Below are 14,477 nucleotides of genomic sequence, written 5' to 3' on the forward strand. Positions count from 1 at the left end.
AGAATAAGGTGTGTACAAGTAATGGGTAGTCAGACGCCTTTGGCATGTCCGATCGGGGTAAAAGGCACACAGCTTTTACCCCAATAGATGGGACATAGTCTTGACCCATGATTCTCCTCAATCTATCGTCTTGGCACATTGTGGGCACGTGGTTGGGTTTGAGAGGGCCTAGTAACGGGAGTGCCCTCCCCCGCATCTCAATGTTGTCATGTCGTGGCATGTATACAATCTATTAAAAAAAACATTCACCTCACTTTTAATGGTTTTTGATACATGGGAATAGAAGCAAGAATGTACATATTGTGATATATGGTAAAGCAGCTAGTGTGGTTGTTGTCATGTATGTACCTATCTAGGGAGTTGTGGCCCTGGATGTGGCATCGTTATGTATTTTTTCACTTGATAACATGTGTAATTTGATTTAATAATTTATATATTCCATGCGCTTCATGGTGTCACACATATCTCGCCTACAAAGATTGATGCGAACAGAAACTTTCGAAAATAGCAATTAACAATTATCGTCGTAAAATTGTATGGAAAGTGATCCAAAATTAAAAATTAATGAAAATTGATGCATATTTATGTTTTTTCATGCTTATGTGAGTGATCCTAGAAATTTAGGGATTTATCCAACACAATTTTTCACATCAAAAATAGTCTTTTTTGGGTTAAAAATGAGCTAAAAATTATTGTGTTTTGGTCAAAAATGGAAACAAGGCCCAAAAATTGACACATCAACACTTTTGGCCATGGGAAAGAGAGAGAGTTGCTTCTTATGGGAAAAACCTACAACTTTTTCCTTCTGTTGTGTAATTTAATTCATTGTTGCTCTATGAGTGTGTAGTGCAGTCCCGCCTCTCCACTATCATGTGTTTGAGCTTGTGAGGAAGTGACTTAGGGGTTCCCTTCATAAAAATGGTGTGTGGGCTTCAGTAAGGAAACTCCTAAATCTTTGCAAAATCAAAAAAATGGTTGTTGTGAAGGTGAAAGCTCGGGAATTCCTTTCAACGGTTTGAAGTTAGGACTATTGAATTGAGGATGAGGCTACAAGATTCCATGAAAGAGGTTTGGGTTTTGAATGGGATTTGTGCTTGTATGAGAGGTGAGGTTTTATAGCTGAAACTTAAGTGTAAGTAAAATTGGATGTGAATCTGTGATCCTTTCATCACTAATTTGCTTACAAAAACAAGCAAATATCAAGCACAATAGGAAAGAGGGTTTGTGACTTTTTTGTCACGAATGCCTTTAATCCATCTTCAGGAAGAAGGTTGGGGACTTCCATAAACACTTTTTCACAAAGTGTTTGTGACTCTCATCACGAACTCTCATAGCCAGAAATTTTGACTTTTCTGTCACGAATGCCTTTAATCCATCTTCAAGAAGAAGGTTGGGGACTTCCATAAACACTTTTTCACAAAGTGTTTGTGACTCTCATCACGAACTCTCATAGCCATAAATTTTGCACCTTCCTAAATAGACATCACACTTTTCCACAATGTGGGGATAAAGGGTGAGTCCGTCTCACATGATGACTCCACAAATTCATGACCCAAGGTAAATGAGGCACCCAATTCGCATGCGAGGCTCCACAAATCCATTGATTGACACATTGATGCATGTGAGTCCGGGCTTTCGTGGCTCATATGCCATAAACCGCAAGGCCGTTTGTTACGTTTAGGTGCTCCACGCAGAGACCTTGAAGAGCACAACATGCTTAGCTATAAAAATTCACAAACACGCACGTGAGGCATACTTCACTGACCCGAAAAGACTATCATGATCGAATTTGGGCTCGGCCCTGTCTGATGCAACCTGAGGTATTTTCAATGGTTTTTCAAAATTATCCAAAGTTGCATGAGGCTGGGTTCAAACAGGGACGGAGGAAATCCTTCTCTCTGAGTCTTCCACCCTATTGTTCACATGAGGCAGCAAAAAAGCACACTTTACATGATCAACCATGCAATAAGCAACTAATCACGCTTGAGGTGCTGGTAAAAGCTTTAACGTGTTGCATGTGTTCACTTCTCCCGCGGTTATTTCCTATTGATATGGTTTGCATCATGAGAAACAAACTCCAACCGAGAAAGATAATTGTTCCAGTTGTGCTGCTTCTCGCTAATGTATGCTCTTAGCATATTCTTTAGTGTTTCTCGCTAAAGTATGCTCTTAGTATATCCTTTAGTGCTTCTCCCCAATCATTTACAAACAGGCCCAAAAAAAGAACTGGTAAATGTGGGTTCACAGTTACTCACCAAAATGTGGTGGAATCCATATAATACAATTGGGATTAATCTACGTGATTGGAATAAAATTTCACAATTTAGACCATTAATTCTACAAACACCTATACCAAGTTCTCCCTTCGTATGGTAGTTGGTAGATCCACAATTAATGTCATAGAAATATTGCACCTATGGTGCAATATGCATCGTAAGCTATCATGTCCATGGATTAGCATGTTGTTCCAAACAAGCATGTGTTAAACACTAGGGCCCATAACACCTAGTGTACATGCAGTCCACACAACCTTATTCGAACCTGCATTTTTATGACTAGACTTTCAAAAAGGTACTTGCATGAAAGCCTTGCAACAAAAGTTGAACCCTAATAGAATGTAAAAAATCAATTACTTCTAAGTACCAACAATGAAGCATTTTCATTAACAAAACATAGCCTTGCTATATATGTAAACCCTGGGGGTTCCACCTTTCAAAAACACCTATAGCACGTGCCTTCAAAATGTATCTTTAAAACCCTACACACACACTTCGTCATGAATTAAAAGACCCCTCTTCCTTCATACACCTGTAGCTTTTTTTTTATTTTGCATTTAATAACCCCTCTTATACATGTAATTCTATAAATCTTTGGTATATAAAAAACCCGTTCGGGTGAACTCATGTGCTACACTTACATATTTTGAGGTGGACCCCCCGGGATGTAAACAACCATCCGCCAATGTTGTCTACCATACTTGTAACCTCAATAAGTTTGTACTTAGTACCCGGCAATTTTTTGCCACTGAAATTGTTCCTGATACTTTGTGCTCAAAATGGTTGAACAAACGGATGTGACCAGCACCTAGGGACTCTTTCATGAAATATCATCAAGGAAAAGGCGTCAGTTTTAGTCCCAGTGACTCATATTCTCCACATGTGGAATATGTCTCAAAATATGATGTCAAGAAAAGTGACATCTAGCAAGTATGAGATGTACTTGTGTATGGAGGTAATTGCAAACACTCAGCGATGTAAGCAAGAGGGACCCTCATATACTTTGTTCCACATTGGCTAAACCAAACTCCATGAGTTCCTAGACCATGTTGCACACCGTGTGGCTAACAACATGTGCCAAACAGAACCCTATCATGTATAAATGTAATTGTTTCAATAGGGGACGAGCTCGTCATGATATCCTGATGAACAAGTAAGAGAGAAAGTGATTTGTAAATCACAAGTGGGGTCATACTCCTAGACTCTGTGGTCTAGAGATACATCCACTGCCTAAAAACATGAGATCCTTTCAAGTTGGAATCGTATTCACATTTAGATATGTGCTAGACATAGAAGTGTATACCCTTGGGTTCTTGTGGACAGTCGTGTTGTCTGAAACACTTATCTCATTCTTACACCATGGTATAGAGAAACCTGTACCAATCTAAGATCATCAAAAACTCAGCTTGATCTTTGCACTAAAAGTACGTGGTGCGAAAGTGACACCCAGACCATCATTACTACTGGCAAGAATCTTGCATATCCATTACGACGAAAACTCAACTGGGTAGAACTATTTGATCTTTAAAGCAATCCTTGATGGATTACAAGCAGATGGCTCTTAGACATTGTAAAATAGGTGGCTCTTTCTTTTACCATACCAACATAGAAAGATTTTAGTAAAATCATGCCTAATTTCACTAACCCTGTAGAGAATTAGGAGAGAGAGAGAGAGAGAGAGAGAGAAAGAGAGTCGGTTTGAGGAAAATCCCTTATTCTACTGTGGTGTATGCTCCATGCACATGCTTATGTGCAAACGATGTCTGTCATAGCTTATCCTATAAGCGTACAACAGTCTGCTTGTATAATGCTCTCTAATAGAGATGCATCAAAAAACATAAGTCACAACTTGACCCACCTACCTTGGATGTGATCGTAACTATATCAGATTGACTTACTTTTGGCACTTCGCCCATGAATGAAGTTCGTTTGATTAAATGATTTTAAACATTCGATGTCTGAATGTGTCCTTGACAAAGTGGTTGGTGTTATAGCGAAAGCGTAGATAATGATGACGTGGAATTAAGTCCACTGTAAGGGCACGCCATGCATGCAAAGCAAAAAATAAAATGATAAGCCCTTGGCTAGAGTGACAGTCTCAACAGAGTGAGCCGATACCATAAGTGTCGTGCACAATTTGGACTGGCATGGATACATTACAATTCAACGTTGTCAAACATAAAATGTGAGCTTATATCCCTATACTGCCAAATCTCCAAACCTGTGTGCCAATGCCCTTGATTCCAAGTCAATGGGCAATACCCAGGCATGGGTTAGAAGTCTTTCTTCTCATGAATTCTATCAAAGCACGTTGCAGCACGTTGCTTTGAACCCTTTCCAAATTAAAAGCTAAAACGTAGAAAAACAAGAAAAACTTTATATTATCTGACCTTATCACCCTGTGGAATTATTGTGGTTTCGATGCACTTTGCGTACTGATTGCCTACACTTTAGCAAGGTGTACTTGCTTTGGAGTGATTATGCACCCTATGCATATACACATGGAGCCGTGCCCCTAGAAACCTTGTTATTATCCATTGCTTGATAGCACAAAGGACGTATAGAAGAGATATTGGTCAAGGAAATCTATGACCAAGTAAGCCTATGAAGCCTTGCTCCTCTTTGTTGCATGACCAAAACTACCACCCAGGCGTGTCGTTGCATCGAAAATACTGATTTCTTAAACTCTACTTCGATACTTACGTCTCGTCACGTCTCAAGAAATTCCTCATGGTAAAATTCTCATCCATTCCCATGCAAGCCCTGTGGCTAAGGTAGGACGTCTACAAAGATTTGAGGTCGCAAATCAACCTCCTCCCATCCATTCCCATGCAGGATCATGATGAAGATGTGAGATCGCAAGTCCATCTCTATGCATGTCCATGATTCTCCACAAACAATATACCTTGCATGGCTTTGACGTAGGTTTTATGGTTACATGGTGATCGTTCATCTACTTGAGAGATGTCTGCTTAGATTCGGTTCTCCTTGCATGTCAAATTTGCCCAACTTTGCCTTATCGAGCTTTCCCTTTTGTTGTTCTTCATAGTAACCCCCTATTAGCTTCTTCCTTACACAATTCGGAATGCAATTTCATGCATTCCATGCTTCTGTCGTGGGCTAGGTCCCTTCCGTGCTTCATTCATGGGCTAGGCCCCTTAGGGTGGCCTTTGGACACCCTTAGGGTGCCCATTGAAATCAAAAATTAAAGAAGGGGGGGCGCGGGGAGGGATTTGTTGGCTATGGCGGCCGACTACATAGAGCATCGATGATCAAGGGAGCATAAGAGTTTGTCACCGTGCCCATATAAGGTGCTTGCAGAGTCGAAAGTTTCTGCCCTTGCCATTGCGCATCTGCTAAGCCTGAGCATGAGCAAAACGACGTAGGTCAACCACGGTCTCATCCTGTATGCAAGGGTGCGTGCCCGCGAATCCTTCTCCTTATCGAACCCACCTTGATAGCCAAGGGACTATGCCCACAATCTTCACGAGCTCCTTCACGGCCCAAGCCCGCGTGGAAGGGGTAAGAGGATGAAAGAGGTGCAATTATTGAAGGGAGGGGGTAACTAGAAACGGTTTCTTTCCCCTCCATGTGGACCCCGCTTATGAAGGCTACATCACACTTCCATCATCGTACTAGGGTAGAGGAGCCCATATAGAGACGATGAGATTGAGGAGACCACTACGCATCCGTTTATGCATGGATTTTTGGGCTCTAAGAGGCCCAAAAGATGCCCGGCAAGAAGAGGTTTTCTACAAAAATGGGAACTCCTCGAGCGGACCTGCACACTTTGTTCGACAGATTAGCACAATTTTCGAGGCAAATTGAGGACACTTACACATTAGAGACACAACATCACCAAAACAAAGATGGACGTGCTCCAAGGTTGAACACTCGATTTGACGAATGAGTGGGCAACATGTCAACTCTTATAGACCAACGACTCGTTCATGTCTGTGTGCTTACTGGGGGGGGGGGGTAGTGTGTCTTCTGGTTGGGGCTCGGCCACTTATTGGCTCCTCTACCCTACATACAAAGTTTTTGGCTTGTCCAAAGAACAAGACATTAGAGTTTTTTTTTGGCTAAAAATAAAGTTTCAATTTAATTTTTTTTAATTTATAAAAAAATCAATGATTTGTTTTATAGAGATAGTAAACAATTATTAAGATGAGAAATTTGTAAAATAATGGTATGATCTTTTTTTGGATGATTTTATAGATTGATGGAATGTCTTAAATGACATTCTTAAAGAGTTAACACGATGAATGGCTCCACAACCCTCAAGAATTTACCTTTTTATTTTGAGAAGGTCTTGCACATTTAAGTTCATAAACTAAGTTTGGAGTTTTTAGAGACTTGTAAAGAGTTAGCAAGATGAGTGGCTCCACAAATCCCAAAGAGTTACCTTTTCGTTTTGAGAAGGCCTTGCACCCCTCAACACTAAAGGGCACGGATGGAGAGAGATGGGATCCACGGTGGGGGTGGACAAGGGGAATCCTCAAGACGAATGGAGGGTGGTGAGTGCCGTCACGAGGGTGGTGGGTGCCGTCACAAGGACAGGTGCCCGAATTTACTTTTCTTCTCGAATTGTGTACCAAACGCCTCGAAATTACCAAAATTAGAGAGAGGGGGGGGGGGGGGGGGGGGCAAAATTAAATGGCCGTCGATCCCATTTGCATGCGAGATAGTGTGGAGGGCCTTGCACGTTAAGATCATAAACTAAAGTTAAGAGCTTGTAGAGTGTATAACTCTAGAGTTCTTAAGTGAGATTTAGAGCTTAAAGATGTATTAACTTTTTAAGAACAGAAAGGAAGGAGAGAGGGGGGGGGGGGGGGGGGGGGGGGGGGGGGGCAAAATTAAGTGGGATGCAGATAGCATACATAGGACTCTTATTCAAATCTTTAGAGCTGAAGAATGTAGAGTTTTTAAAATGGGAAGTAAAGAGCAGGGCTCCTATGCTTAGGGATGCTTTTCTAATTTAATTTTCTAAACTTATGGAAAAAAAAGAAGCTTAGGGATGTAGAGCTAGCACCCCCCCTCTCTCTCTCTAGGATTACTTGAGAACTTATGGACACTTGAGTGAGCTTAGAGATGTGGAGCTAGCTCTCTCTCCTCTCTCTCTCTCTCTCTGTGTGGAGAATTACTTGGGAACTAGTGGACAAACCTAGTGATTTTATCACTAGTTATCCTGGAAGAATTACACAAATGAAATTTAATTAAACAACGAATTTTTCATTGTGCTGCCAAATCCTTTAGAGCATTACGTTTAAACTTTCTTTACAAAAGGACGTAAACGGTTTACTCGTCGTACGATCGGCACCCTATCGGCCTTCAACTGTGCATAACCTCAAGCAAATGCCTTGAATCTTGACCTAAATAACCTAACGAAGTTATTTTTTAGATTTGGTGAAATGTGTTTGGCAAGCGCACTCAGTAGCCTGGACTAGAGATAATAAAGAAGCCTGGGCTTCTATAGCAACTTTCATTTCATAATAGTAGCAAACATTACAAGGACCTTAGGATAATAGGAATCATGGATGAATTGGTTAGATGTAGCAGCGGGTAGCTCAAAGCAAGCTTTACCACTTCTGCACATGTTGGTAGAGAAAGGGATCTATCCATCTATGTATGTAAAAGGCCCATACAAAAAAGCGGCCGAATAAATGGGGCGGGCAGCTTGGACAAATGCCACCACAGCTCCGGCGAGCAATGGGATATCTATAACAAGGCTATATAATTGGAGAAATGTTACTTCTGCTGTGTGTAAATTGTGGGGTGGAGAGTGAGGATCATGAGATGTTAGGGCATGTATGCTAAAATTGTAGGCCACTATATGTCTGGCCATATTGCCAATCATGTGGTATCACATCGAAGTCAGTGAGGATCTTCCCATCGCTCGTTGTCACCTTGAAAGAGAGCGTCTGCCCACTCAAGTCGGCGTTGCTCTGCCAATTTTGACCCCAATTCCTGCTCATTGGAAGCCATCCCGTCTTCGCCCCTTTCACCGACACTTGTTGCACATCCCCTGCTCCCCCCACATTGGTTACTAGTACAAGGTTAAAGAATGCATGTCCATTGAGGGTATAGTGCACCCCTCCTTTCTTTTGGCATGGTACTCTGTAACCACAAACACATTCACATGAAAGACTCGAGCAAATACACACAGAACGACTGCAGCAGCAACATCCCAACATTGTTTATATTACCTCCGATATGCTACAGGGACAATGCCGCCTCGGTAGACTGCAATATTCTCGAAGGCAGGCTCTGCCATGTCAAAGTGTTGGAGGGGTGGGTTGCACCATCCTCCATTCGTGTTGGAGAGTGCACTATTTGGAGGGCAAAAATTTGTTGCCGTCACTATGATGCTACCCGGTAGGCACCATTGTGGGTCATCCTCACAACGAACTTCAAAGCATGCGCCACATGCAAGCCCACCATTGAACAATGCAGTACTCAAGGCAGCAGTGTTAGTGCCATAGCCTGCATTATACAAGTTTCCATAGCCACAAGCTCCGCCTGCACACCGCATCATCATATACACGCTTAGCATAAAATTTACCACCCTCACCGGCAGCAAAGCAGAGAGTAGAGTAGGATTGCTTACCCATCGTCCCCGACGCATCACTCCCACCGTAGAATGTCGCATGGGCTGAGCTCCAGCCTTCTTGCGCTTGCACCCTGCTCGCAAGAGCTAGCAGAGACAGAAGCACTGCTGGCCAAGCCTTGGAATGGCACATGTTTGCACACTGCAAAGGCAAAAACATGCATCAGAAAGGGAGGGAGCCAATGGTAGCTCTTCTCTCGTTGTGAGCTCACTCATTTTCTTTGAGCTAGAAGAGAGTGAGGCCTCAGCTCCCTCTCTCTCTCTCTCTCTCTCTCTCTCTCCACAGACACAGAAACGATAAATGGGCAGAACAGAGGGATGTTACCTTCGAAGGGGTGGACGCAAGGGGCCACTAGCGAGAGCGCGCCAGCGGACAAAGCAGGTAATGTTTGAAAGGGGCAAGAAGTGGGCGACAACTATATAGCAGGGGAAACAGGGGATCCTACCGATCATGCGAGTGGTTGGCCATACGGACACTCTCTCTCTCTCTCTCTCTCTCTCTCAGCCCCTCCAGACGTACTCGTGTACATGCCACGTGGCTAACATACATCTCTCAGACCAGTCTCAATCTCTCTCTCTCTCTCCCGCTCGTTTTTGCCCCCCCGCCCCCCCACCCCAAAAAGGCGCTCTCTCTCTCTCTCAACCCTAAACATGGTCTCTATCCTTCGCGGAACACGTCTTGAGCTCAAAACTCCTCGGATGCATTGTGTTAAAAGCTCTCTCTCTCTCTCTCTCTCTCTCTCTCTCTGTGTCTCTCTCGCCTCCTCTTAGGAGCATCCAATTCTCGCCGCTCGCGCCTCCCATCACGGCCCGTGTGAGCCCAACCGCCCGCCCGCCTGCCCGTGACAATGACCCTCTTTCACACACCTTTCTTTTCCAAGAATATTTTTCCCAACGAACATTTATTTTCTTGCAATCACCTCCCAATTTCCAGCGTTGTCTATTTAAAATATCCCGCCTTTTGATATGCGCACCTCTACCTTTGAAACTTGAGGGGAGACAAATAACCATAGCTTAAGGGCGCGTCATTCTCAAGCAAAGAAAAGCCAGCTTGTAAGCATGACAAAAACGAGAAGGGGTAGGGAATGGTTGTGCAGTGGCCATTCCTTATAAAACGGGCGACCACATGGTGATCAACAGAGGCCGGAAGCCATGGTGAGAACACGTTTTGCAGGGAATGGCCAGTGCACGACTATTCTCGTTCGTCACAATCGAGGGAGGGAGGCCACACAGTGGAGGCGTCAGAGGTCGACACGTCAATAGAGAGAAACTTCATTCCTCAGTTGATGTGGCGTTTATTTCGTGCTCTGAGCGACTGCAATTGATTGGACAAGGTTGCACAGAATTATGGAAGCTGATGTGGCAATCATCAGACGGCTACAGGTTTATATTCTGGCTAGTAATGGCAAGCAGATAAATGGCCAATATGTGTTGCCTCCCGACCCACGATTGTGACAAAGATAGAATGTTGTGCCAAGGAGTCACTAACCTTGAGACCTGAGGGTGGGATCAATAGTGGAAGGGTCCATACGCAAATCTTGAGGATGTTGGAGGACTGAGAAATATGATTTTAGGACATACCCTGCAATAGTGGCATTCAGGACCTGAAGCTCAACAAAAACAAATTGCACTTTCAAAAGTACACTACAATAGTGTAAATGTAGATTCAAAGCATTGCAAAGCACGGCAACATCTCTTGAGGTTGTTGTAGATCTTGGCATGCCAGATGGTATATAAGGAGCCATAAGGAGACCCCACGCCCCCGTTGTAAATCACTAATTCATTGCCCAATTGGTTCGTTCGCATTTCTCTCTCTCTCTCTCTCTCTCTCTCTCTCTCTCTCTCTCTCTCTCTCTCCATCCATTGCTCTACGCTTTTGCATCATTGACTTTGACACGATGATGGCGTAAATCAACCTAGACTAGATTATTATTTTCAAGGATGTGGCTTTCAACCACCCATCTAACACTAAAATAGGAGGTGCTAGAGATATGTCTTCACAAATTGGTCGAATTCTAGACACCTCATGGATGTACAACCATTGTGGCCCTTCATATCCATGTGATGGAATATTTATTACCTTTTATGCCATGCATCATTCCTTCAATAATCTGATAGATTTTAGAATGCTATAACTAGCCCTGAATTTGGCACCGGATTTTTATGCAGTCATCCAAACCATCCTCATTGACTAGTAATATGAGCATTCTCTTGAGTTATTGTTCTTACATAATTCTCTCCTTCTCACATTGTGGCCCTTCATATCCATGTGATGGAATATTTATTACCTTTTATGCCATGCATCATTCCTTCAATAATCTGATAGATTTTAGAATGCTATAACTAGCCCTGAATTTGGCACCGGATTTTTATGCAGTCATCCAAACCATCCTCATTGACTAGTAATATGAGTATTCTCTTGAGTTATTGTTCTTACATAATTCTCTCCTTCTCACATTGTGTTTTTCTCCTCTCTCCATTCCTTCATGGGAATGATAAACACATTCCTTTAGAGGCATAGGGACAAAAGATGGAGCTCCAGACTGCATGGCCTGGGTCCTCCACTCTATAATCAAATATACTACCACATTCTACATGAAATGGACATAATCTTATGTATGTAGTGTGCACCTCCACTAGTCTAGCCCATGCCATGGCCACAAGATTCATGTGAAAACCCATGTGAATTTATCTGCCACTTTCCACTTAGGATGGATGACCTAGATGGTAATGTATTAATAGATAAGTGCCCTATGATGTATTTCTTCACTAGATTTGTCAAATGGGATATACTGGGTCGGCGACGCAGTACATTAATTAATTAACGCCCAAGATTCTCACAAGAGCTTAAGTTTTGAAACAAACAATCGGTTGGAGTCGATGCACACGTTCCGTAGGCTTGCTCGTCTGATGCTCCCGTCCTGTCGTATCCCGCTCCATGTTGTAGCCCTGCGATATATCCAAACATTCCTGCAACGATGCTGACGCTCAACCCTTTGCACCTTCCCAACTGTGTGCGCATGCAAGGTTGAACAGCACTCCGTTGGCCACACCTTTCACCATTAGCTACTCAATCAACCTGCCTATTGTGAAAATGAGCTTGAATCCCACCGCCAGTCCTTCCGTCGTGCGCACATCATCCAGCCCCCAGCTTCGCGTCTCTGCTCCCGGGTTGCTCTCGTCTGCATCACGATGCATTACTTTTTCATATCTCCATTTTTCGATTCCGTTTAGAATCCGGAAAACAAACCTGTACACCACATAAGCACAGTCGAATGCCATGCAGACTTCACAAAAGCTGTACAGGCCAGCTACGACGAGTTTCCAATGGCCATCCTTAGCTATGCACTGCCCTGCACAGAGAGAGAGAGAGAGAGAGAGGGAGAGAGAGAGAGAGAGAGAGAGAGGGAGAGAGAGAGAGAGAGAGAGAGAGAGAGAGAGAGATTGTCCTCCGCCTTGCTGTGATCCCTGCCTGCATCCGGCTAGAGCATCGCGCTGCTCCCCTCTCTTTGCGCTCGCCAGGAGCCAAAAAAATCTTCAAGGCGCGCCACCGGTCTCTCCGCTCCCTCCCTCTCTCTCCTCCACGTGCTCGGTCCACGCTTTTTCTCCTCCAAGGCATTAGGGCATCTATCAAGATTCGAATTAATGTGTCCTACTTTCCAAAATTAGGGACACATACTAGGATGTAACTTGCAATAGCTACACGTATGCACATAGACCCATCCTCTTCTTCATAAATATAGTTGGAAAACCCATGGAGAGACACTAGGCTTAATGAAATCTTGAGGCAGTCAGCTAACCAAATTTCCAGTTTATCATACTTTTAGAATAAGACCTAAAGGGATCTTTACAAATGGTGTAATTCTTGATACAATTACAATGTCATGCCCATGTCATGCTATTCAAACACTTGGGAGGCACCCCGGCCACTAAGTCTTGGGAAAATATATATCTCCCTAGGTCACTACTTTACCTTTGCATGTATAGATCTAGAAGAGATAGAGGAAGAAGAAGAAGAAGAAGAGGAAGCATGCAAGATTATAGAAGTGAATGGATTGTTCCTTATAATTACTTTAACACATACAAAATAATAAGACAATGCGTGAAATAAGAAAAGGTATATTCTACTTTGTTATTTATGTTAATGATGAAGCACATTTATACAAACTATTGGACAAGGAGGGACATCTCCTTCTCCCCCTGGCAACACATGCATACCATTGGGCATAAAATGAAGTGTGTTGTATTAATGGCTAGAATGTACTACAATACTTAATGTATGCAAGCATTTATGCCCAAACACTACATCAACATGGTTCACATTCATGATCAAAAGTCAAGGTTTTTCTTATGATCGTGCACCTCTATAGGAACTTGCCTTCCACCTTCCGCCTCTTTATTCATCTCATGGAGAATGAATTACAATAATATGAATATATGAAAGATAAGAGAGCATGATCTATGCAACCAAGATAATGTATGCCATGATTAAGAGGGAAAGTTATCCTAAAACTCGCATAAACGAGGGCAAAAGCGTATTGTTTGCAGCTTTGTTGTGATGGATATTTTGATGATCCATTGGCTTTGAAAGGGGGGTAAAATGCAAGATCACCTAGTCAGGATGCTTTTGGAACACTCGTCTTCCTTGTGAAGAGTCAAGAAGATGATTCCTACCAAGTGTGGTGCATGCAAGACACGATTTTGGGATTCCCTTTCTCTCTTTATGCATGCACCCAAAATAGAAGCAGGTGCTTTTTACTTAAACTCTAAGAATAGTAGGTAAAGGAGAATTTTGATCACATTGTTTCTTTTGAATGGTCTTTGAGAATAAAAGAGAATCAAAATTGATTTAATGTCCAAAAGTAGTAACATTGATAATACTCATGTATTCTCTCCCCCATTGTACACTTTTGCATCATCAGCTTTGACATGGTATCAAATTTTTGTACCATTCACATTAGGAGACCATAGTAAGAGGATAAAGGCCTGCCTAGTTGTATTTTGAAACATATATGGTAGGGGAAGCTTCACTAGTAGCATTTTTTGCATCGGCATAGTTATCCACCTTTTCAATGCGTTTTGAAACGCGTAGCCTAGTGAAGAGGTTTGTTGCTTGGGCATTTTGAAATGCTACTACTTGCAGCCCCTTAATTGATCCAAGGTTCCAGTTGTGTCTTGAAACATGTGGGGAAAGGTGAGCCTTGCTATGAGCATCTTGAAACACTATCATTAGAGCTACCGACTACCAAGGGCAAGGCCCCTTCAAGATGCATTTTGTGGCTGCATTTTGAAACATTGGATTGAGGGCAAGCTTTCCATTGGAAGATGGCATGTATGGCATTCTTTTGGGAGGTGGAGTGGCTAGACATGGTGAAGGGCAAGACCATTGGAAGACTAGACTATCCCATTGGACTTGTAGAGCCAATTGAGAGCATGAAGAAACCCCCACAAAGCCTTAACATTGACATGAAATCTAATGTAGTCAAGTATGCCTAATGGAGATTGACCTTGTAGGCTTTGATGCAGTCAGTTCTGACGAAGGCAGCAATGACAAAAAAATTGTTTTCAAATTTGGATGGATCATGCACCTCAAA

At 42.8% G+C, this 14,477-nt stretch overlaps 1 protein-coding gene across 1 annotated transcript; it reads right to left on the reverse strand.

Annotated features, from left to right (window-relative positions):
- Positions 1 to 7,726: 7,726 nt before the first annotated feature.
- LOC147425360 (expansin-A10-like) lies at positions 7,727 to 9,365 on the reverse strand. The gene is made up of 4 exons (XM_086500738.1): positions 9,209 to 9,365; positions 8,884 to 9,025; positions 8,483 to 8,795; positions 7,727 to 8,393 (listed from the first exon to the last, which is right to left on the reverse strand). The coding sequence occupies exons 2-4, from the start codon at positions 9,014 to 9,016 to the stop codon at positions 8,090 to 8,092; spliced, it is 750 nt and encodes a 249-aa protein (XP_086356864.1). The 5' UTR covers positions 9,017 to 9,025; positions 9,209 to 9,365; the 3' UTR covers positions 7,727 to 8,089.
- Positions 9,366 to 14,477: the final 5,112 nt, after the last annotated feature.

This window comes from Adiantum capillus-veneris, chromosome 25, assembly GCF_014529385.1.
Source record: "Adiantum capillus-veneris isolate H3 chromosome 25, ASM1452938v2, whole genome shotgun sequence".
NCBI classification, from domain to species: domain Eukaryota; kingdom Viridiplantae; phylum Streptophyta; class Polypodiopsida; order Polypodiales; family Pteridaceae; genus Adiantum; species Adiantum capillus-veneris.